Here is a 22714-nt window from a genome sequence, read left to right as displayed (position 1 = left end):
GTTGTCAACATTTGAAGTGGATCAAAAAAGACAAGAACGGGTATTGTTCAAAATTCATGTATAACTTTGATGAAAGATTTTGATCCACTTCAAATGTTGACTACTGTATATTCAGTTGACCAGACAGATGTTTCTGAATAATTTACAGTTCCTTCTACACTTTGCAGATAATCCCAAACACTGTCTGTCCTGCATTGATGGATATTACAAGTAAGAAACATGATGTAACAGAACTATCTACTGTATGTGTATGTTGTGAAAGAAAAAATGGAAGGTTCTTTTACAGATGTGTGCTGCTCTGAAATGTGACTCAAATGCTCTGTGTGTGTTGCACAGGTTTGAGGAGGGCTGCTATAAGAACTGTCCTGCTAAGACATACACATTGGAGGAGACCATGAGCTGTGTGTCCTGTGAGCATGACTGTGTCAGCTGTGATGAAGATGAGTGCCACTGGTGTGAAGCTGACCTCTTCCTGTCAGGTTAGGCTTAAAACGATTTGCATTCATGGTATACATTTGATCAGTTCATGCATTTCCTTGGAATTAAACGTCTTCAAGGTCGAATCAAAGGTTATTCACAAGTTTAATGTACCCTACAGATGGGAAGTGTGTGCAGGAATGTCCCGATGGTTTCTATGGTGATGAAGATTCTCAGGAGTGTGAGGAATGTCACTCAGACTGCAGTTTATGTAGTGGGCCGGAGGACAGTGACTGTGACAGCTGCATTGATGGACTGACACTTGATAATGGAGCTTGTGTGTCTGAACAGGATGTCTGCCCTGCACAGACGTACCTCACTGGTGAGAGCAACACTCCAGAGAGGAAAAATTTATTATTTAGATACCTCTCATTCATAACTCCAGAGTTTAATTTAATTTAGTCTTATGGCACAGTCCAGATAATTTGGTCTTGGAAGAATTTGATTTCATACGAGTTCATATTGAATTCCATCTATCTATCCATCCAATTTCCAAACCGCTTGTCCTATATAGGGTTGCAGTCATATTGGAATATTCCTTTTGAAATCCACTGTCAAAAGGAAGACTTTAGTATATTTGAGCTCAGGCATTGAAACTTAAGGGCAGAGGTCTTGGAGACCAGCGCTGCGTTTGAAATCACATACTGTCATGTAGATACTACATTTGGTTTAACACATAAAAAAGAATGTTCTATTTAGTAGGAATATACTTATTGTATGTCTAGAAAAGATGTCTAAGAAAAAAATATTTTTAATAATGTTATTAAAGAAATATCATTTGTGACCTATACTTCATTAGAAAACGTCTCGGTTACGTATGGTAACCCACGTTCCCTGAAAGAGGGAATGGAGACGTTCGTCGGAGGGATCCGACAGAAATGGGATCTTCGCAGAGAGACTAAACAAGCCAATGCATATTGGCATGCGATAATTGCGCCAGCTGCTTCTATCACGCAGTGCGGGTATATAATGAGCAGAAGGTGCAAGGCATCCTTGGTTTTCGTTGAGGAGCTGAGCCAGGGACCCAGCCATCTGCAGCGATGGTACAACAACATGGTGATGGGACGAATGTTGTGTATGACGAGACGTTCCCTTTCATGTCGGTCAATCCAACGTTCGTCGGAGGGATCCGACAGAAATGGGATCCCTACCAACACGCCATGTTGTGTTGTTGGCCTTTCAGTGCCCTGCATAAGCCTCACTTCTTTCCCTTTATTAGGGACAGAAGCTTATGCGGGGAGACCTGGCCACTGATGCTCCGCAAGACCCACTCAGTGAGAACATTGGATAACACTGGGAAAGCATGCCCTTCCTAGGGGAAGGAGAACGCTGCGAAAGCCACGACCTGCCTGGAGGGAGGTAACGTGGAGAATACATATACTGTATGGACTAGCCTAGCAGGGTAGTGCAGCACATGGAAGTCTCTGGGGTGGTTCCAACCTAATCCTAGGGGGGGGAAGCGCACTGACAGAGATGGCAGAGCCAAGGGAAAGACACTGGCTAGCCGACAGGGTAGCCATACCATGGAATTTACACATATGGGGTCGCTTCAGGGACCGCTACATATGGTCACCCAGCCTAGCACAGGTTCCTCAATGCATACGAGTGTTAGGCCTGGCGTCAGACGCTCCGCAATGTCTGACTGCCGTAGGGGTGACGGAGGAACTCAACAGGGTTTGTCGCCTCCGGGGAACACACTGGAGCAAATAGACGCACGTATCTGGCTGACTAGGCGAGAATGGCATAGCAAGCCGACACTTGAGCGGGTTCCTCGCACTACTGGCCACTTAATTGGGGCGAGTATACGGGAGGATACCGGCTCTACACAAAGGCTATAAAATCTAGCGAACGTGTCGGGTGTCGCCCAGCCCGCAGCTCTACATATATCTGTCAGTGAGGCGCCTTGAGCCAACGCCCAGGAGGAAGCAACGCTTCTAGTTGAGTGCGCTCACAACCCGAATGGGCAAGGCACGTCTTGGGATTGATACACCAAGACAATAGCATCCACTATCCAGTGGGCTAACCTCTGCCTGGAGACAGCCTTTCCCTTCTGCTGGCCTCCGTAACAGACGAAGAGCTGGTCTGAGGTCCTAAAGCTTTGCGTTCTGTCCACGCAAGCAGCTGGACCACCTGAGGATGGAGTCGCCACTCTCCCGGAAGCATAAACTGTCGTGAGAGCTCGTCTGCTGCACGAGTGAGCTCGCCAGGGATGTGAATGGCACGAAGTGACCTCAGATGCTTTTGACTCCATTGGAGGAGATGGCAGGCGAGTTGTCACATGCGACGGGAGCGCAGACCACCTTTTCGGTTGATGTACGCAACGGTCGCAGTGCTGTCCACATGGACCAGTACATGCTTGTCTTGAAGCGGCACCTTGAAGCGGCTGAGAGCAAGACGTACTGCTAGAAACTCGAGGCAATTAATATGCCAGTGCAGCTGAGGCCCCATCCAAAAACCCGAAGCTGCATGCCCGTTGTACGTGGCCCCCCAGCCGGTGGCAGAGGCATTCGTGAAGACCACAGCATGAAGAACGTTTTCAGCATGAAGACCTTAGAAAGCCTTGTTGAACCGGCCTCATATGAAGCAACCCGAGCAACGTTACTGCGACTGCAGATGCCATATGTCCCAGGAGCCTCTGAAAAAGTTTCAGTGGGGCCGCTGTTTTGCGTCTGAACAAATTCAAGCAGTTCAACACCGACTGGACGCGCTCCTCTTTCGATCTCTGCCCGTAAGACAGGAGCACCAGTAGCCATCACTGTGGTGAACCGGATGCCCCTGAACTTGGGAGGGCGCCAGGCGAACTGAATCGCATAGCCGAGTCTGATAGTGCGGATAAGCCAGGTAGATGGTCTGGGGAGCACTAGCCAGGCTCCGATAGACCGTACCAGTGGGACCAACGGAACCACAGACGTACTGCGGAGGGGCAGCGAGGTGGAGGAAAGGGACCCGACCCGAGAGGCACTGAGGTCTGGGTGTGCAGTGCAACACTCACCTGGTTCCACGGGTGGACAGAGGATGCGTGGGAAAGCTTGACTGCGTTCTCGAACCGTATGCTGCTGTCCACTGGCGATTGCAGAAGGGGATTTCGTAACGGCGCACAACGTCGACCTCGCCTTCTTGTGAAGAGGGGAATGAGAGTGACGAGGCATAGCATCGTGCACTGTCATTCTCACCCTGTTGCCAAGAGAGGAACGAGAGCGGCGAGGCATGGCGGCGCACACTGTTGTCCCCACCCTCGTGGCACCCAGAGATTTCAGAAACTGCTCTTAATTGAAGGTGTGGGTACCGCTGGCTGAGCCACCAGAGGCAGATTTTTTTTTGTTAAATTCTGCACCGGCCCTCCCTCGGGAAAAGAGCAGCTTCATCACAGTCCGGGTTGCCCGTCTCAGAGGTGATTTTTCACTGACTGCTCAGTGGCTGAGACGAGCAGCGTTGTTTCCCTGCGAGGCTCAACGTCACAGTAGAGCTGGCTGTGGCGGAGTCCCCTTTTTTTCTTTTTCTTTTTTTTGCAGGGGAACGACACCCTTGGCGACAAGCAGACTGAGGGGCAGCCCACGAGTGCTCTTGAAGCACAAAGGGGCAAGCTCTTGATTGCCCCTTTGTCAACCGGCAGCTCGACGGCAGCTTGATTGCACCGGCAGCTCGACGGCACACAGCGCATTGAACGCTCAAGCCCTTGCGAGAAAGGGAAGACGAACAACGTGCCGACGTGGTCATGTTCTCCTGAGAGAACAAGAACCACCCATGAACGCAGTTTCAGCATGCTTAAGCCCAGGCATGTGAGAAAGTGATCGTGGCCATCACATGAGTACAGGGAATGACCACATCCAGAAACACACGAGTGGAATGTTACACTCGTGTAAGCTCTTTTAGGAAAATTAGCTCTCTCTAGTGCTGAAGCGCAGAGGGGCATGTCCCCGGCCAACAGGGGGAAATAGTGTAATCCGCTGAGGCACTCAACCGAACCGCCATGCTCAGAGCTGTGAAAACAGCAGATTTGTTTTCTGAGGTGATCCTGCTGTAGTGCGCCGTGACACGTAACACGAAGGTGAGGGCTTCTTACAAAAAGAACACTCGAAAAGTTGTCACTTCTTTAGAAGTAAGACTGCTGGAACAGAACATGAATCAGCTCGGCTCCGAAGCGAAATGCAATTTCGCGATTATCGCATGTCATTCAGGCTCATTTAGTTTCTCTCGAAGTAGATTGGTCTCTCTGCGAAGATCCATTTCTGTCGGATCGCTCTGACAAACGTTGAAATGACCGACATGAAAGAGAACAAAAGATACACTGGGACACTGCCCTCAAAGGGTATCTTTGCACCTTGTTTACCGTAAAAGATTTATAGTAGTAACTTTAGTGCATATTACCACTCTAAGGTAATAAAATACACATTTTAAGGGTTGATAAGGTACAAAGTTGACATTTTAAGGGCCCAAGTGATAAGCTGTTGTACCCCTAAAGGTACAGTTTTTGCAAAACTTTTCTGACTTTGTTAAAACCGTTCTTGATTTTACATTATTGGGTCATTGGATCAATGCAGGCTATTGGTTGGAAGTTGGTTAAGTTGGTTTAGAAATAGAGAATAAAATCTTATTTGTAAAACGTAACAACCCTTGTGAATAAAAGTACACTTTAGCATACTTTTAGAATAATACATTTAAATGTATATTTAATGCCATAAGTTGAACTTGAGAGTGATTTTGAGCCACTTAAATAAGACTTAAGTATATTTATATGTAATTTAATTTAAATTTATTTTGTCTTCGAAATATAAAGTGTACAGTCAAATTTACTTACAAGCATATACTTTCATGTAATTTCTAGTTAAACTTGTGAATCATGTGTTTTAAATATATTTGTAAGGAGACATTTGTTATGATTAAGTTGCAATTTAGTACATTTAAAATATATTACCTTTAATTGTAATATCAAATACCACCCTATAGTTCAAATGATAATCAAATACTTTATATGTGCTTTAGTATGTTTGTCATAAGTGTGCTTCTTTAAAGCATGACAAAAGTTTATTGAACATTTTTTATGTATTTTTTGAATGTAGTAACTTTTAATTTGACGTATTTAAAAGTGTACTTATGTGTGTAAAGAAACATAAAGGCCATAAAAGTGTTCTCTCTTAAAGTGGTCTTTATTCAATTCACATTTTTATGTGCAGGTACAGTTTTTTTTTAACTTAAAGTACACTACGCACATTTAAAACAATTAAGCACATTTCTTTTTCACAAGGGACGGTTCAGTTATAAAATTTCTGCTGGTTATAACTGCTCTCATCTTTCAGATGATGGGGAATGTGAGGCCTGTCACGCTTCATGCGAATCCTGTTCAGGGAAAATGAAGACTCAATGCAACACATGTGTCAAAGGTACAACATGTGCAACTCAATGAAAAATATGATGGATGGAATAATCTTTGGTTGGATGCATGAAGGCTTGGATGAATGTGAATAGACGTTATGTATGTGTGTTCCAGGTCGATATCTAACTGCAGATCAGATGTGTGTGACACGATGCCCGGCGGGCAGATTTGGCAGCAAGGAAAGTGGGAACTGCGAGAATTGCCCACAAGGTTGTGCCCAGTGCCAAGATGAGCAGCTCTGCACACGCTGCCAGTCAGCACGTAAAAGCCTTCTTTATTTGCAGGCTGGCCAATGTGTGCGCAAGTGCACTAGGTTAGAACCATTTACAGACACTTACAGTATGTAATGCAGATGTGAAAAGAATACCTGAAAACCATATGAGTAAAGTATACAATTATTGTACTTAAGTATTGTACTCGTACTGAATGTAGGCTCAAAGTCCTCAACAGCCAAGAGACATGCCAGTGAAAAACAAGGGTTTCACTTTATTTTGATGGTCCCTTTAACACATTCTATTGACTATAAATAATGTTGTAGCTACATATCTACTAACACTCATTAGAGTGTTAGTAGAGTATCAGTAGACTGGCAGGGTTAGGGTTAGAATAAGTTGACATGTAGTTGAAAAGTTACTTATAGTCAGTAGAATGTCTGTTGACGGACCATCACAATAAAGAGTTTGCAGATATTAAGCAGACAGTCTACTAATACTGTAATTAGTTGACAGGTAGTTGTAAAGTTACTTATGGTTAACAGAATGTTCAAAAGGGACCATCAAAATAAAGTGTTACCAAAATTGCAATAAATCGAGTTAGTGTAACACTCGTGTTACATCAAATCAATTACATTATTTACAACAATTAATTAAAGTTCCCCTGTAGTCAATAATTGTATCCCTTAAAACTCATCTTTGATCACCAAAATGACATATTTAAAAAAAAATCCTTGGAAAAAAAATGATTCATGCCTTAAAATAGCTTGAATGTAACTCATATAGTATACGCGGTTCTATGCATATGCAAATTAGCCCCACCTCCACTAACTCACACCAGCTCACATGGTTTGTCTTAAAGCACATTAAAAACACCACACTGACATTGAGAGCATTGACAACATTGAAGGCTTGATTTTCACCACAAGGGTACTTTAAAACTTTAAAACAAATTTACTTTCATATAGGAATGTCACATTTCCATTTTTTGATAGTTGTTGACAGACTGCTGTTACGGTATGTAGAAGCTATATTGTATTTTTTTTTTTTTTTTTATCAAATGACGTGTGTGCATGTCTGTAATTGTGTGTTTAGAGGCTACCCTGTGGGTCAGGTGTGTAAGAGCTGTGCATCTGGTTGTACGTCCTGTGAGAAGAATGCAACTCATTGTCTGAGCTGTGAGGAGAAGCTGTTGCTACACAAACATGAGTGTGTGGCGAGCTGTCCGTCTGGACACACGGTGAGGAATGGGGAGTGTGTGCAGTGTCCAGAGGGCTGTGCTGTTTGCTCTGAGGACAGCTGTACAGGTAAGACTGAAATTTTTTTCACAGATGTTGCATGTTTTCGTGAACTAATCCTAAAATTATAGTAACAAAAATGTGTTATTGATGTGCCAACAGTCTTCTACACTTCTACAATTTCTAAAGGGTGCAAATTAATTTATCACCTATAGTACATATATTATTATTCACTTGTAAATAATAATATTGCACACTTTATTTCTGAGAATGTAGTAGCTTTCTTCTCAGTAGCATTAATACCACAGACAGTGTTTTTGCTTATATTTCATAGTTGTTAAGCTTGGATGATAATAGACTACTGCAGTAATGACATATTTTTGAAAGCCAATCCAGAAGTTAGCATCACCCTGGTTCCTTTGACAAAAACGCAATAGGATTTTTATATTGGATTTTGGAATTTATTAATTTATCTTTTTTTTTTCTTTTTTTTTTTTTTGTGGAAAATAAGCTATGTGACCAACAAAAGATTATAATTCTTACACATTTTGTTCATCATGATAAACAAACTTTTATTAATTTTAAAGCCTAATATACAATCAACAGAATTAAAACCCTAAATGTCACCGTCACTAAGCTTTTGACAACACGTTCAGACTTTATTTAAAAAAGAACATTTCCTTGAAAGTCTGAGTTAGAACAGTTTGCAAGAGTCAGATCATAAACACGATGATACTGTAAAAGCCGACTAGTGAGTAGATGAGACCATATGATAGCTTAAAATGTAATTTTATTTAATAAAAAAATATATACAAACTAAGACAAACTAAAATATTTTTTCAATAAAATACAATTATTCACTTTTTCATATAACCCATAAACATTTTTTAATAATAAGCTAATTTTAGAGTTTGATGTACACACTGCAAAACATAGCTATACAGCATCGTTCAGAACAATGTGGGCAAACAGATGCTCAGAAAAACATCCAAATAGCCTATTCAGAAAAACACAGAGTTAAACCCCTCCCCTCCCTCCACACACAGCTCTCTCAGAACAGGAGACAAATAGATGAGCTAGAATGCTTTACATTTCTTGAAATAATCATTTCTGAACATTGACTCTCAGTCTTTATTCACCTGTTTCTCATGGTTTCTCAATAAAATGAATAAAAGTAACTAATGTGAATTTACTGCTAATGTCATATAGCAGTAAAACCAGGTTTCTGCTGGAAGAGGTGTTAGTGAGGCCAGCAGGGGGCGCTCACCTGTGGTCTGTGTGGGTCCTAACGCCTCAGTATAGTGACGGGGACACTATGCTGCCAAAAGAGCACCGTCCTTCGGATGAGACGTTAAACCGAGGTCCTGACTCTCTGTGGTCATTAAAAATCCCAGGATGTCCTTCGAAAAAGAGTAGGAGTGTAACCCTGGCGTCCTGGCCAAATTTGCCCCTTGGCCTCTGTCTACCATGGCCTCCTAATCATCCCCATATACTGATTGGCTTCATCGCTCTGTCTCCTCTCCACCAGTAAGCTGGTGTGTGGTGGGCGTTCTGGCGCAATATGGCTGCCGTCGCATCATCCAAGTGGATGCTGCACATTGGTGGTGGTTGAGGAGATTCCCCCTTCCATGTAAAGCGCTTTGAGGTCTCAGAAAAAGCGCTATATAAATGTAACATTATTATTATTATTATTATTATTATTATTATTATTATATAATAGCGTAGTTCTAATAGCGGGGCGGGCGGCACAGTGTCTCAGTGGGCAGCGCTGTCACCTCACTGTTAGGAGGTCCCTGGTTTGAGTCCTGGTTGAGCCAAGAGGCCTTTCTGTTCTACCTGTGTCTGCTTGGGTTTCCTCCAGGTGCTCTGGTTTCCCCTATCAAAAAACATGCAGTATAGGTGAATTGGAGAAGCTAAATTGTCTGTAGATGTGTGAATCCCAAGCTATGTAATGGAGAGGGTTGGGGAAAGACCTAGTGACCTACCCCGGAAAATTCATGGACAGTCTCTCCCTTATGGCGAGATAGTAAGAGATGTATGGGGGTAAATTGATGCCAAAACCATTGAAAATGGACAGACTAAAAGTCACAAATAGATATTACAACTTGTAAATACAAAGCACAATCTACAAATAGATTAAAAATCCGCAAACAAAGTCCTCATGATCCTCAAATGTAAAACAAGATCTACAAATAGATACAAAGTCCTCAAACAAACTCTTTGTGACCCACAAATATAAAGCATGATCTACAAAAAGATTAAAAATCCACAAATAAACACATCCTGATTCACAAATAGAAATCAGTGACTTGTACTTGAAAACCAGAATTTGGATGAATGTAAAGTGACTTGTTTGCAGGTGAAGATCATGTTCTGTTTGTAGATTGTGTCACATTTGTTTTCAGAATTCTGACACTATTGTTTCGCTGTTGTGACAAAATAATGCCACAATCATTGAAAATGAAGAGACTCTGAGTCAAAAATGCATATTACAATTTGTAAACACAAACAAGATCTACAAATGAATTTTAAATCTGCAAACAAACTCCTCATAATCTGCAAATGTAAAACACAATCTGTAAATAGATTCCAAATCTGCAAACAAACTCCTCATGATCCGCAAATGTAAAATGCGATCTACAAATAGATTTAAAATCCACAAACAGACTCTTCATGATTCACAAATAGAAATCAGTGACTTGTACTTGACAACCAGAATTTGAATGAATGCAAAGTGATTTGTCTGTGCATGAGGGTCATTATTTGTTTGTAGATTGTGTTGCATTTGTTTTCAGAATTTTGGCACAACTGTTTCGCTGTTTTTCCCATTAAAAAAATCTACAAATGCCCTCCTCACAATTTGCAAACAAACACAGTCTAACTTGTATTTTCAAACCACTGTAAAAAGACATTCTTACACATTCTGTGCAAAGCTCAGCATGCAAGTGTTGAATATGCGTTTGCAGATCACAGGGCATTCACAGATCCCTCTACACGCGTTTGCAGATCACAGGGCATTCACAGATCCCTCTACACGCGTTTGCAGATCACAGGGCATTCACAGATCCCTCTGCACACGTCTACAGATCTTTTTGGCACTATCTTTCCGCAGAGATTGTGACTACGATCCACACGTGTAGTCAGCCAATCAGGGGTATTGCTTCAATGTGATGTCACGCCCCCTCAATAAGCCCTTTTCAAAATAAGAGCTGACACTTCTTGGATAGGTGGGCTGTGCTCACTGCAATTTACCGTTGCCGGTGTTGTACCGAAATCCGACTCCCCGGACAAATCGCACTCTCTTTCGCATGCACGCGCAAGCGAGTTTAAATGCACTTCCTTTGCTATATTCATTTATCGATCGATTTTTCACACAACAAGCACCCAGATCCTGCATGGAAGCTTAGTCTACACTTAAATAAATTAACAGAAAGTGAACTAGTGTGGATAAAAGATGCAAAAATAGATAGCTATCAAAACAAAACTGTTAATTTCACTTAATTTAACTGAACTTATCGTTTGTGTGTTAAACACGATGTGGTTCATAGGAAAATATTGTATTACTCTCCCCATTGCACATGAATGTCATTAAAAATAATAATATTTAACCTTTTTTCACGAAGATAGGCTTTAAGAGTTCATCAAATACATATGTATGAGGCAAATACCTGTCTTTTCGTTTCTTTTTTTTTCTTTTGCTTAATTGCGTCTTAAACATAGAAATAAAACAAATTATTGGTGATAATTGAAAAAAGAATGTAAGAAACCTTAGACATTTTTTTTTTATTAATGGTTATTTTCCAGCACATTAGGGCCCAGAAAAGCAGTATTTATTTAATTCATTCTTTCAATTTTACATCTTACATAGCCAGGGCCGTTATAGACATTAGGAGGCCTTAGGCAAAATTCATGTTGGAGGCCCCCACCCCCAATTAAAAAAACACTTGAAACAAATATGATTCCTAACCTTTTTATTTATACAACATGTCATTTTTAAATTTAGTATATTTTTACTTACACAGTAGGCTACATAAGTTTGGACACATTGCTATTTCTAATGTTTTTGGATTTATTTGATCAAAAATACAGAAAAATAATATAGCCTAGTGAGTGAAATATTATTAAAATTTAAAATAATGGTTTTCTATTTTACTATACTTTAAAATATATTTCTGTGATGCAAAGCTGAATTTAGTGTCACGTGATCTTTCAGAAAACTTTATAATATTCTGATTTATTATCAAATGTTAGAAACGGTGCTTAATATTTATTTTATAACCTGAGATACTTTTTTTCAGGATTTTTTGATTATTAAAAAGTTGTTTTAAAAAAGTCTTCACTATCACTTTTTATATATTTAACACACCCTTGCTGAATATTCCTGTTTTGTTTTTTTTTTCTGTATTTTTGATCAAATAAATGCAGGCTTGTAGAGCATAATAAGTAGGCCTAACTTCTTTCAAAACCATTAAAAATAGTAATGGGTCAGACTTTTTACCGGTAGCCTACTGTATAGGCTACATATTAATCAAACTTTATCTAAGGTAATCTCTTTTTTGTTTATTGAAGATGTTATTGTTGTTGTTGTTATTATTATTTTGCTGTTTTATTCAATTTATTCACAGTTCCAGAATACCACTTCAGTAGAAGAACATAAGTGCTTTTATCATTTCTTCAGCTGCGGTATGGGCAGGATTTTTCCCTCCCATTTAATCAATATTGACTGCAGATATTGTCATATTATTAATATCAGTAATATTATAGGCTACTATTATGTATTGCATTGTTACCTTAAATATGCTATAGGCTACACAAATCAAGTGGAAGAGAAAGACACGATCGCTACTGAGCATAAAAAAAGAGCTTTTTTACTAGTCAGCTCCTGACGCGATGTTATTCATAAGCGCAAATTCAAAGCGTCGCGTCTGGGCACTAATGACGCTCGTGCTCTTTTAAACTCGTAATAAAGCAGTGAATGATTTTTGCACTGGTGAAATCAGTTGAACTCATTTTGTGTGAATGTAAACTGTACATGTTACTATACATCCAAATAAAATGTAGGCTATTTAATAATTTTATGATTATATATATTTTTAATATCCGATATATTGTTTTATTTTAAAATATTTTAATAATAATTCATATAATAATTTAATAATTATTAAAATGTATGTATATAGTTTTACTTAGAAAGTAGTTTTATGATATATTATTAATATTATTATATTAATATAATAAACATAATAATTTAATAATAATTAAAAAATATGGTTTACTTGGAAATTGGTTTTATGATAAATATTATTTTTATTATATTAGTATTATGATAGATATTTTTTTATTTTATTTATTTTGAAAATATATTTTAATAATAATTAATATAATATACTCTTATATATTAATTTACGAATAATTAAAAATATACATATATAGTAGTATAATGTCGAATTCATCGGGCGGATGTGCACTTGTGAAAATCGCGCGCGCTAATTCATTCCAGGCATAGCTAACGTACCTTGTTTGCACACTTAATTATCACGTTGTTTTTCCAATGGATCCTGGGATTTACGAAGAATTATTTTTATTTATTTTTTTTTCGGTTAAAAAAAGGACACCTGACCGCAAAGCAATTGCTCCAGCTATTTTAATTGTATATCCATAAGCTATGTAAAATTGAAATATTTTTTCATTATTATTAAATTGTTATGTTTATTATATTAATATAATAATATTAATAATATATCATAAAACTACTTTCTAAGTAAAACTATATACATATATTTTAATGATTATTAAATTATTATATGAATTATTATTAAAATATTTTAAAATAAAACAATATATTGGATATTAAAAAATATATAATCATAAAATTATTAAATAGCCTACATTTTATTTGGATGTATAGTAACATGTACAGTTTACATTCACACAAAATGAGTTCAACTGATTTCACCAGTGCAAAAATCATTCACTGCTTTATTACGAGTTTAAAAGAGCGCGAGCGTCATTAGTGCCCAGACGCGACGCTTTGAATTTGCGCTTACAATGAATAACATCGCGTCAGGAGCTGACTAGTAAAAAAGCTCTTTTTTTATGCTCAGTAGCGATCGTGTCTTTCTCTTCCACTTGATTTGTGTAGCCTATAGCATATTTAAGGTAACAATGCAATACATAATAGTAGCCTATAATATTACTGATATTAATAATATGACAATATCTGCAGTCAATATTGATTAAATGGGAGGGAAAAATCCTGCCCATACCGCAGCTGAAGAAATGATAAAGCACTTATGTTCTTCTACTGAAGTGGTATTCTGGAACTGTGAATAAATTGAATAAAACAGCAAAATAATAATAACAACAACAACAATAACATCTTCAATAAACAAAAAAGAGATTACCTTAGATAAAGTTTGATTAATATGTAGCCTATACAGTAGGCTACCGGTAAAAAGTCTGACCCATTACTATTTTTAATGGTTTTGAAAGAAGTTAGGCCTACTTATTATGCTCTACAAGCCTGCATTTATTTGATCAAAAATACAGAAAAAAAAAAAAAAACAGGAATATTCAGCAAGGGTGTGTTAAATATATAAAAAGTGATAGTGAAGACTTTTTTAAAACAACTTTTTAATAATCAAAAAATCCTGAAAAAAAGTATCTCAGGTTATAAAATAAATATTAAGCACCGTTTCTAACATTTGATAATAAATCAGAATATTATAAAGTTTTCTGAAAGATCACGTGACACTAAATTCAGCTTTGCATCACAGAAATATATTTTAAAGTATAGTAAAATAGAAAACCATTATTTTAAATTTTAATAATATTTCACTCACTAGGCTATATTATTTTTCTGTATTTTTGATCAAATAAATCCAAAAACATTAAAAATAGCAATGTGTCCAAACTTATGTAGCCTACTGTGTAAGTAAAAATATACTAAATTTAAAAATGACATGTTGTATAAATAAAAAGGTTAGGAATCATATTTGTTTCAAGTGTTTTTTTAATTGGGGGTGGGGGCCTCCAACATGAATTTTGCCTAAGGCCTCCTAATGTCTATAACGGCCCTGGCTATGTAAGATGTAAAATTGAAAGAATGAATTAAATAAATACTGCTTTTCTGGGCCCTAATGTGCTGGAAAATAACTATTAATTAAAAAAAAATGTCTAAGGTTTCTTACATTCTTTTTTCAATTATCACCAATAATTGGTTTTATTTCTATGTTTAAGACGCAATTAAGCAAAAAAAAAAAAAAGAAACGAAAAGACAGGTATTTGCCTCATACATATGTATTTGATGAACTCTTAAAGCCTATCTTCGTGAAAAAAGGTTAAATATTATTATTTTTAATGACATTCATGTGCAATGGGGAGAGTAATACAATATTTTATATGAACCACATCGTGTTTAACACACAAACGATAAGTTCAGTTAAATTAAGTGAAATTAACAGTTTTGTTTTGATAGCTATCTATTTTTGCATCTTTTATCCACACTAGTTCACTTTCTGTTAATTTATTTAAGTGTAGACTAAGCTTCCATGCAGGATCTGGGTGCTTGCTGTGTGAAAAATCGATCGATAAATGAATATAGCAAAGGAAGTGCATTTAAACTCGCTTGCGCGTGCATGCGAAAGAGAGTGCGATTTGTCCGGGGAGTCGGATTTCGGTACAACACCGGCAACGGTAAATTGCAGTGAGCACAGCCCACCTATCCAAGAAGTGTCAGCTCTTATTTTGAAAAGGGCTTATTGAGGGGGCGTGACATCACATTGAAGCAATACCCCTGATTGGCTGACTACACGTGTGGATCGTAGTCACACTCTCTGCGGAAAGATAGTGCCAAAAAGATCTGTAGACGTGTGCAGAGGGATCTGTGAATGCCCTGTGATCTGCAAACGCGTGTAGAGGGATCTGTGAATGCCCTGTGATCTGCAAACGCATATTCAACACTTGCATGCTGAGCTTTGCACAGAATGTGTAAGAATGTCTTTTTACAGTGGTTTGAAAATACAAGTTAGACTGTGTTTGTTTGCAAATTGTGAGGAGGGCATTTGTAGATTTTTTTAATGGGAAAAACAGCGAAACAGTTGTGCCAAAATTCTGAAAACAAATGCAACACAATCTACAAACAAATAATGACCCTCATGCGCAGACAAATCACTTTGCATTCATTCAAATTCTGGTTGTCAAGTACAAGTCACTGATTTCTATTTGTGAATCATGAAGAGTCTGTTTGTGGATTTTAAATCTATTTGTAGATCGCATTTTACATTTGCGGATCATGAGGAGTTTGTTTGTAGATTTGGAATCTATTTACAGATTGTGTTTTACATTTGCAGATTATGAGGAGTTTGTTTGCAGATTTAAAATTTATTTGTAGATCTTGTTTGTGTTTACAAATTGTAATATGCATTTTTGACTCAGAGTCTCTTCATTTTCAATGATTGTGGCATTATTTTGTCACAACAGCGAAACAATAGTGTCAGAATTCTGAAAACAAATGTGACACAATCTACAAACAGAACATGATCTTCACCTGCAAACAAGTCACTTTACATTCATTCAAATTCTGGTTTTCAAGTACAAGTCACTGATTTCTATTTGTGAATCAGGATGTGTTTATTTGTGGATTTTTAATCTTTTTGTAGATCATGCTTTATATTTGTGGGTCACAAAGAGTTTGTTTGAGGACTTTGTATCTATTTGTAGATCTTGTTTTACATTTGAGGATCATGAGGACTTTGTTTGCGGATTTTTAATCTATTTGTAGATTGTGCTTTGTATTTACAAGTTGTAATATCTATTTGTGACTTTTAGTCTGTCCATTTTCAATGGTTTTGGCATCAATTTACCCCCATAGAGATGGCCCATAGAATCACCAAGAGTCGGATATAAAAATGTTTAATGAATGAGTAGTGGAGCACATTTTAACCTCCGCCACCTGCGCAACCAGATTTAAACCTGGTTATATAGTGCCTTCTGCTTGTTAGCAAAGCATTATCTGAACTTCTAAATAACAGATTAAAATAATTGTAGATTTGTGTCCTTTTAAATAAACACTAAAAACTGAGATGAAAAATTCACTTAAGTAAAAAATTTACTTTTGCTATGGTTAAAAAACCTTCTGGTGCTCTTCGTTTCGGAGTCACACGTGTTATCTTCCCAGTCAGAAGTGACCAGACACCTAAAAATGAAACTTCCTCCACCCCAGTAAAACCAATGCAATTTATTTTTGTTCTATAATATTTTTTTTCTTTTTAATTTTGTATTTTGAGAGAATTTGATGTTACTTATTAATATTTATGCAATATTTATGGTCCATTTTTGCCATAGACATTAATAAAAAAAAAATATATATATATATATATATATATATATATATATAAATATTTCTTCAATTATTGCAGTATTTCTGATTAATATAGAGACTAGGCCTTTTAAATTCTTTAATTTTTTTAAGTCAGATTAGCGCCATCTGTTGATCAAAAAATGGGTTTACCACTAGATGCCTCAATAGCTCTCTATGGAGAGGCTTGTGAATTCTCTGGTTGTTTTTTAACCAAATTAATGCCATAAAAGTGTCCGATTAAGCTGTGATTTAAAACAATTCAAAACCAAACATTTTCAGTCAGAAATGACCGAAGAGCACCTGAAGGTTAAAAAAAATATTCAGCGATATTTTCCCAAGATTTTTTCATTTTGGCACAATTTTTGTCTCTATATATAGTGTTGATATGGCGACTAGTAAATGCACTCATCAAGTTTCAAGTTTGGAAATGTTTATACCGTTACAACTAGCCCTGTTCACCCCTATAGCTCACTTTATCTTTCATTTTTCTGTCCTCTAACTCTAGAGTGTAAGGAAGACTTCTTCCTGCATCAGGGTCAGTGTATAGTGATGTGTCCTGATGGATTTTTCGAGGACATGGATCAAGGCGTTTGTAAACGTTGCCACACAGATTGTTTGTTATGTGATGGACCTGAATCGACCAACTGTGATGCATGTTTTGAACGTGACAGCACACTGCACAACGGAGCATGTCTTGCCCCCTGTCCTTCACATACTTACAGAGAAAGCAGGTCCAAAGAGTGCATGGGTGAGACTACATTACTTTCCTTACTGTTGGAACACTGTAAAAAATGAATGTAATATAAACCATAAAAGACTAAAAATCATACGGTAAAAACCTCTTAATTGGTTACCAGTAAGTTTCTGTACCAAATGCGGTGGAAAAACTGTAATATAGCTAGTGGGACATTTCATGTACTTTTATAGTAAAATATAATTTTTACTGTAAATCAAAAAAATTTTTTTGCTATATATATATTACAGAAAATTCACGAAATGAATAGCACAAGGTTTCATTTGTTAACATTAGTTAAAGGTATTAACTAACATTGAGCAATACATTTGTTACAGTATTTATTAATCTTTGTTAAAATTGGTTAATTAAAGTCTGTCCATTGTTTATTCAAGTTAGTTCTAACTTGCATACTAATTAACTAATGTTAATAAATACAACTTTTGATTTTATTAATGTATTAATAAATATTGAAATTAACATTAACTAAGATTAATAAATGCTGTAGAAGTCCATGTTAACAAATGAAAACTTATTGTGAAGTGGGAACCACAAACAATTCAATTGAAATTAAATTAAATTACAATTGTTGATTGTTCTATAAATGATAACATTTGTAATGACCATAACTATGTGACCTTGATGTTGATGAGAGGTCTTTGTCTCTGTTCTGTAGCCTGTGATAGTTCCTGCCTAACCTGTTCTGGTCCTCACGACACATCCTGCACTAGCTGCCCTGAGGGCCTGACGATGGATGCCCACGGGCGCTGCGCCACACCCACCACCTGCCCCTCACACCACTACAGCAACCAGGATGGAGAATGTCACTTGTGTCACAAATATTGCCATGAGTGCTCCGGCCCACATCAGGACAGTTGCCTCAGCTGCAACCAGAACCATTATCTACTCAGTGAGTTCATGCAATTGAGCATGCGCATGGCATGGCACTCTCTTGATTCGCAAAGTGGAAGATGACTTCAGTGCAAAGAAATCGGAGAAATGGAGAAAGCTGTATCAGAGGGGCAATGAGTAGTGCCTTATATTTGAAATCAAATGCATTTTCTAGATCTTCTGGGTCAGTTTAGAGTCCTAGGTCCATTCTTGAGACAGCCATTAAAGGGATAGTTCACCCAAAAATTTAAATGTTGTCATCATGTACTCACCCTCAAGTTGTTCCAAACCTGTATGAATTTCTTTCTTCTGCTGAACACAAAAGAATATATTTAGGAGAGTATGGGTAACCAACCAGTTGATGGACCCCATTGACTTCCATAGTATAGAGGGGGGAAAAATACTATGGAAATCAATGGGGCCCATTGCATTTGATTGCTTTTTTTATTTATTTTTTATTAGATTATATAAGTTATTAATTGTTCAAAAACATTACATAATACAGTTTTTAATGTCAGCAGTCCATGGAAAAATAGACATCTGCAGACAAACTTCTGGGGCCCTATTTTAACGATCTAAGCGCATGATCTAAAGCGCAAGTTCACTTAGGGCGTGTCCGAATCCACTTTTGCTAATTTAACGACGGTAAAAATGGTCGGCGCACCCGGCGCATGGTCTGAAAGGGTTGTCCCTATTCTCTTAATGAGTAATGGGTGTGTTTTGGGCGTAATGTGAAATAAACCAATCAGAGTCTCATCTCCCATTCCCTTTAAATAACAAAAAAAAGGTTTCTTTCAATTTCAGTTGCCTCAAAATAGTAACGCGCCAACAATGCCCCTGAACACACCTCATTTTCAGACCAGCAGCACATGGGCGCACAAATGGGCGTAAATGCATTTGCTATTTAAACAACGTGGTTCAGGACATGATAACCAGCTGCACCAGGCTGAAACTAGCATTGCGCCAGGTGTATCCTCCTGGGACCCAGGAATAGAATTTTGTCTGCTTGTAGTGGACATTATTTTTTAGTGAATTTCTCTGACATCATACATGTCACATGTCACAACCTGGGTGTCCTGTAAAGAGCACAATCAGGGCTTTACAGAGATACCAAATGTTTGGAGGTTTCACTATGAAAACAATCTTCTCCTTGGTCTTTAAACATATCTGACATTTATTTAGTGATCAAATGTAGCACATGTATGGAAATATGATAATATTGTAATTATAATTTAAATCGGACTACTTTTCAAATTGTATTTCATAAACCAACATCTCAGGAAACCGTTATGGGGTTTCAAATCAAAAAATGACTTTCTGTTACAGAACAGGGCATTGATTTCATACATGTCCACTGTATAGGACACCAGGACTTAGATCATGTTTATCAGGCATTGGAAATAAATTACATCAATATTCCTGTGAAATATTAGATATTATTATTAAAATGTTGCTAATTATTACACTTCTTTTTTTTTCATTAAATGTTGCTCCAAGAACACATTAATGTGCAAATTAGATACAGCGTATAGATACATTGCATTGAATGGGAATATTAATTTCTGACCATTTTACCCACATATTGCATAAAGTAAAATGGTGTATCAATTCATTCCGTTATATCTTTCATAACATAGTTGAGAATTATCTTTATACAAATTTTGGTTAAAAAAAATCCTGAAACCCTAAAATGTATTGATGATTGAAAAAATAATAATTTCATGTCATTTTATTTTTAAACAACTGAGTCCTGGTGTCCACTACAGAGGAAATAGCATAACATATGAATAAAATATCATTTTAAAAAAATGTTTTTTTACCATTTGTTTCTTATGCTCTAAACAATGTGATGACAAGAAAAAAAAAACTTTTTTTTTTCATAACCTCAGGAGGATATGATAGGGCCCTCTGAGTTTATTGACAGTTATTATTTCACATTATTATTTCATTCACATTCATTATTTCATTATTTTTAATATTACAAAAAGAAAACACAATTTATTGTTGACATGTTGTATTTTGATATTTATAAATGAATATATTACAGAATTCCTGTTGTCCAAATATTCAGCGTCTTGAAAATACATTTGTACTAAAATATCAAATGTAGACATTTTTAACTTAGTTTCAAGCATGTTTGTTAGTATAGAATCAGCTGAATGTGCGCAGTAAATCCACAGGTTCAAATAATATTTAGTAGTAAACAAAGATTCCACTTCATCCACAGATGGCAGCTGTGTGAATGTGTGTCCGGATGAATTCTTCAGAGGGGAAACACAGCGCTGTGAACCCTGTCATCCTAACTGCCTCGACTGCATGGGGCGGCACAGTCACGAGTGCCTGAGCTGCAGAGATCACCTCTACAGAGACGTCAAAGAATGTGTGGACACATGCCGCTCTGGGTAACTATACTGAATACCTATGTTGGTTTATAAACAGTAGTGAATAAAAAATGACTGATAGATTATCTGGTGATTTTTTTTTTTTTTTTTTATGTAGTTTCTTCTTGTGTTTTATAAGTCTGGTTTCACAGACGGGGCTTAGATTAAGCCAGAATTAGGCCTTAGTTTAATTAGGACAACTAAGTCGTTTTTATAAACGTGCCTTTAAAAAAAAACCTTACTGGTGTGCATCTTTTGACAAAACAATGGTACTGACATATTTTAATAGGTAGGCCATTTCATTACAATTTTCTGTTTTCTAATATTTATGACTGAATCTTTCCAGTTACTATGCCTCAGCTGGCTCTAGGACATGTGAGCGGTGTGATGAGAGCTGTGGGGAGTGTCTTCAGGCCGGAGTCGAGGGGTGTGTGAGCTGCAAAGAGGGGTTGCTGTTTATCAGGAAACAGGGGCGCTGTGTGTCCTCCTGTCCTGATGCATACTACCACGACACTCACCACAAAACATGCGAGGCATGCCACCCCACCTGCAGAACATGCACAGGTATGGAACAGATTAAATATTTCAGACAATCTAGTCAATTCCACAGGCCCTTTGAAAAATAAATGCACTTAATTGTACTGAAAGTACACCTGTAGTGTGCAGCAAAAAAACTGTATCAAATAAAAGGCCACTTAAGTGTACTTAAGTGAGTACACTTTCATGACCTTCTTAACACACTGAAGTACAGTTTTCTAAAATGCACTTGAAATAATGTCTTATTAAAAGTTTTACTTCAAAAAGTAAGTTTTAAATCATTGTGTTTTAATACTTTTTTAACATTCTTAACATTCAAGTACACATATTTTGGTGCGCTGACTAACATACTCAAGCACTTTTTTAATTTTAACTGTAGTGTGTTATTCAATATTACATATCTTAAATGTATCCTAAATATATCCTAAATGCACTAAATTGCAACTTCATCATTACAAATGTGTAATTTCAAATACATTTTAATACATGACATACAATATTAGAAACAACATAACATTTTTGTTTAGCATAAATGCTTGTCAGTACATTCAGCTGTACACTTTAGCCAAATTAAATTGACGTAATTATGAAAGTCGTATGTCAAATATCACTCTTAACTCTTAAATTTCAACTAATTGTCTTTAATATAAATTTAAACTATAACAAGTTTCATTTAATTGCGATTAACGTGCATTTTTAACAATAATAGAATATACTCCAAAGCAAACTGAATATTATTTCCATAATAAAAGTATGCCTCACACCAACTCAAAGCAAAAAGAGCAATGTTTTGAAATCAACACAGAGCCACAATGTTTCTTTCTTCAACTTGTGAGTGGCATATATGTGTATGTACCTGGGATATGAGAAAGCATTTTAACAAACAAAAAAAGGACATTTCACATTAAATTCTATATTTAACCGTGAATTATTCAATAATTCAAGCCTAAAATACTGGGATGTCCTTTCGATTGACAGGCAAGAGTGTTGAGGATTGTGAGTCATGTCACCCAGGTTATACACTCACAGAGGGTGCTTGCGAGTCGCCCTGCATCACAGGAGAATACGTTAAGTCTGAGGTAAACTTCTGTTCTAGTGCAGTCTAACACGCATTCTACTTTAATATTTTTATGAATGTGGTCACCTGATAGCTCTTGTTATCTCTCTACAGGAGCAGGGCTATAACTGTGAATCATGTGATGAATCCTGTTTGGAATGTAAAGGTCCTGGGCATTATAACTGCACCATCTGTCCGGCACAGTTCATCCTGACAGTAGGGGGGCGCTGTCTGCCCTGCTGCACCAACACAGAACAGGAAGACACAGCCCCAGTTCAGCAAGAGTGCTGTAACTGTACTGAAACTAGAGGTATTTGAACTTAAAAGTGACATTTCAAAATATTACCAGTAGGCTGCTAACAGGTTCATCAATGACAAAAAAACAACAACAACAAAGTCTTGTAGGAAAATGTGCCTCTACCTACATTTTTGCAAAACTCCATAAGCTTACCA

The 22714-nt window shown here is 37.1% G+C and overlaps 1 protein-coding gene across 1 annotated transcript in view; it reads left to right on the top strand.

The window, feature by feature from the left end:
* The window catches only part of pcsk5a (proprotein convertase subtilisin/kexin type 5a), a gene marked incomplete at its 5' end in the record, with an annotated part of 53580 nt that overhangs the window by 28593 nt on the left and 2273 nt on the right, over positions 1-22714 (top strand). The window contains 12 exons of the mRNA XM_084415196.1: positions 168-210; positions 337-479; positions 599-799; positions 5775-5858; positions 5966-6164; positions 7159-7370; positions 17168-17410; positions 18072-18305; positions 20514-20688; positions 21014-21231; positions 22183-22283; positions 22376-22571. Coding sequence (XP_084271322.1) covers positions 168-210; positions 337-479; positions 599-799; positions 5775-5858; positions 5966-6164; positions 7159-7370; positions 17168-17410; positions 18072-18305; positions 20514-20688; positions 21014-21231; positions 22183-22283; positions 22376-22571 — 2049 coding nt within the window. The remainder of the gene's footprint in view (positions 1-167; positions 211-336; positions 480-598; positions 800-5774; positions 5859-5965; positions 6165-7158; positions 7371-17167; positions 17411-18071; positions 18306-20513; positions 20689-21013; positions 21232-22182; positions 22284-22375; positions 22572-22714) is intronic.

Source organism: Rutilus rutilus, assembly GCF_951802725.1.
Source record: "Rutilus rutilus genome assembly, chromosome: 7".
Lineage (NCBI taxonomy): Eukaryota > Metazoa > Chordata > Actinopteri > Cypriniformes > Leuciscidae > Rutilus > Rutilus rutilus.
The sequence above is the reverse complement of the archived record's forward strand: the minus strand, read 5'-3'. Positions and strand labels throughout refer to the sequence as shown.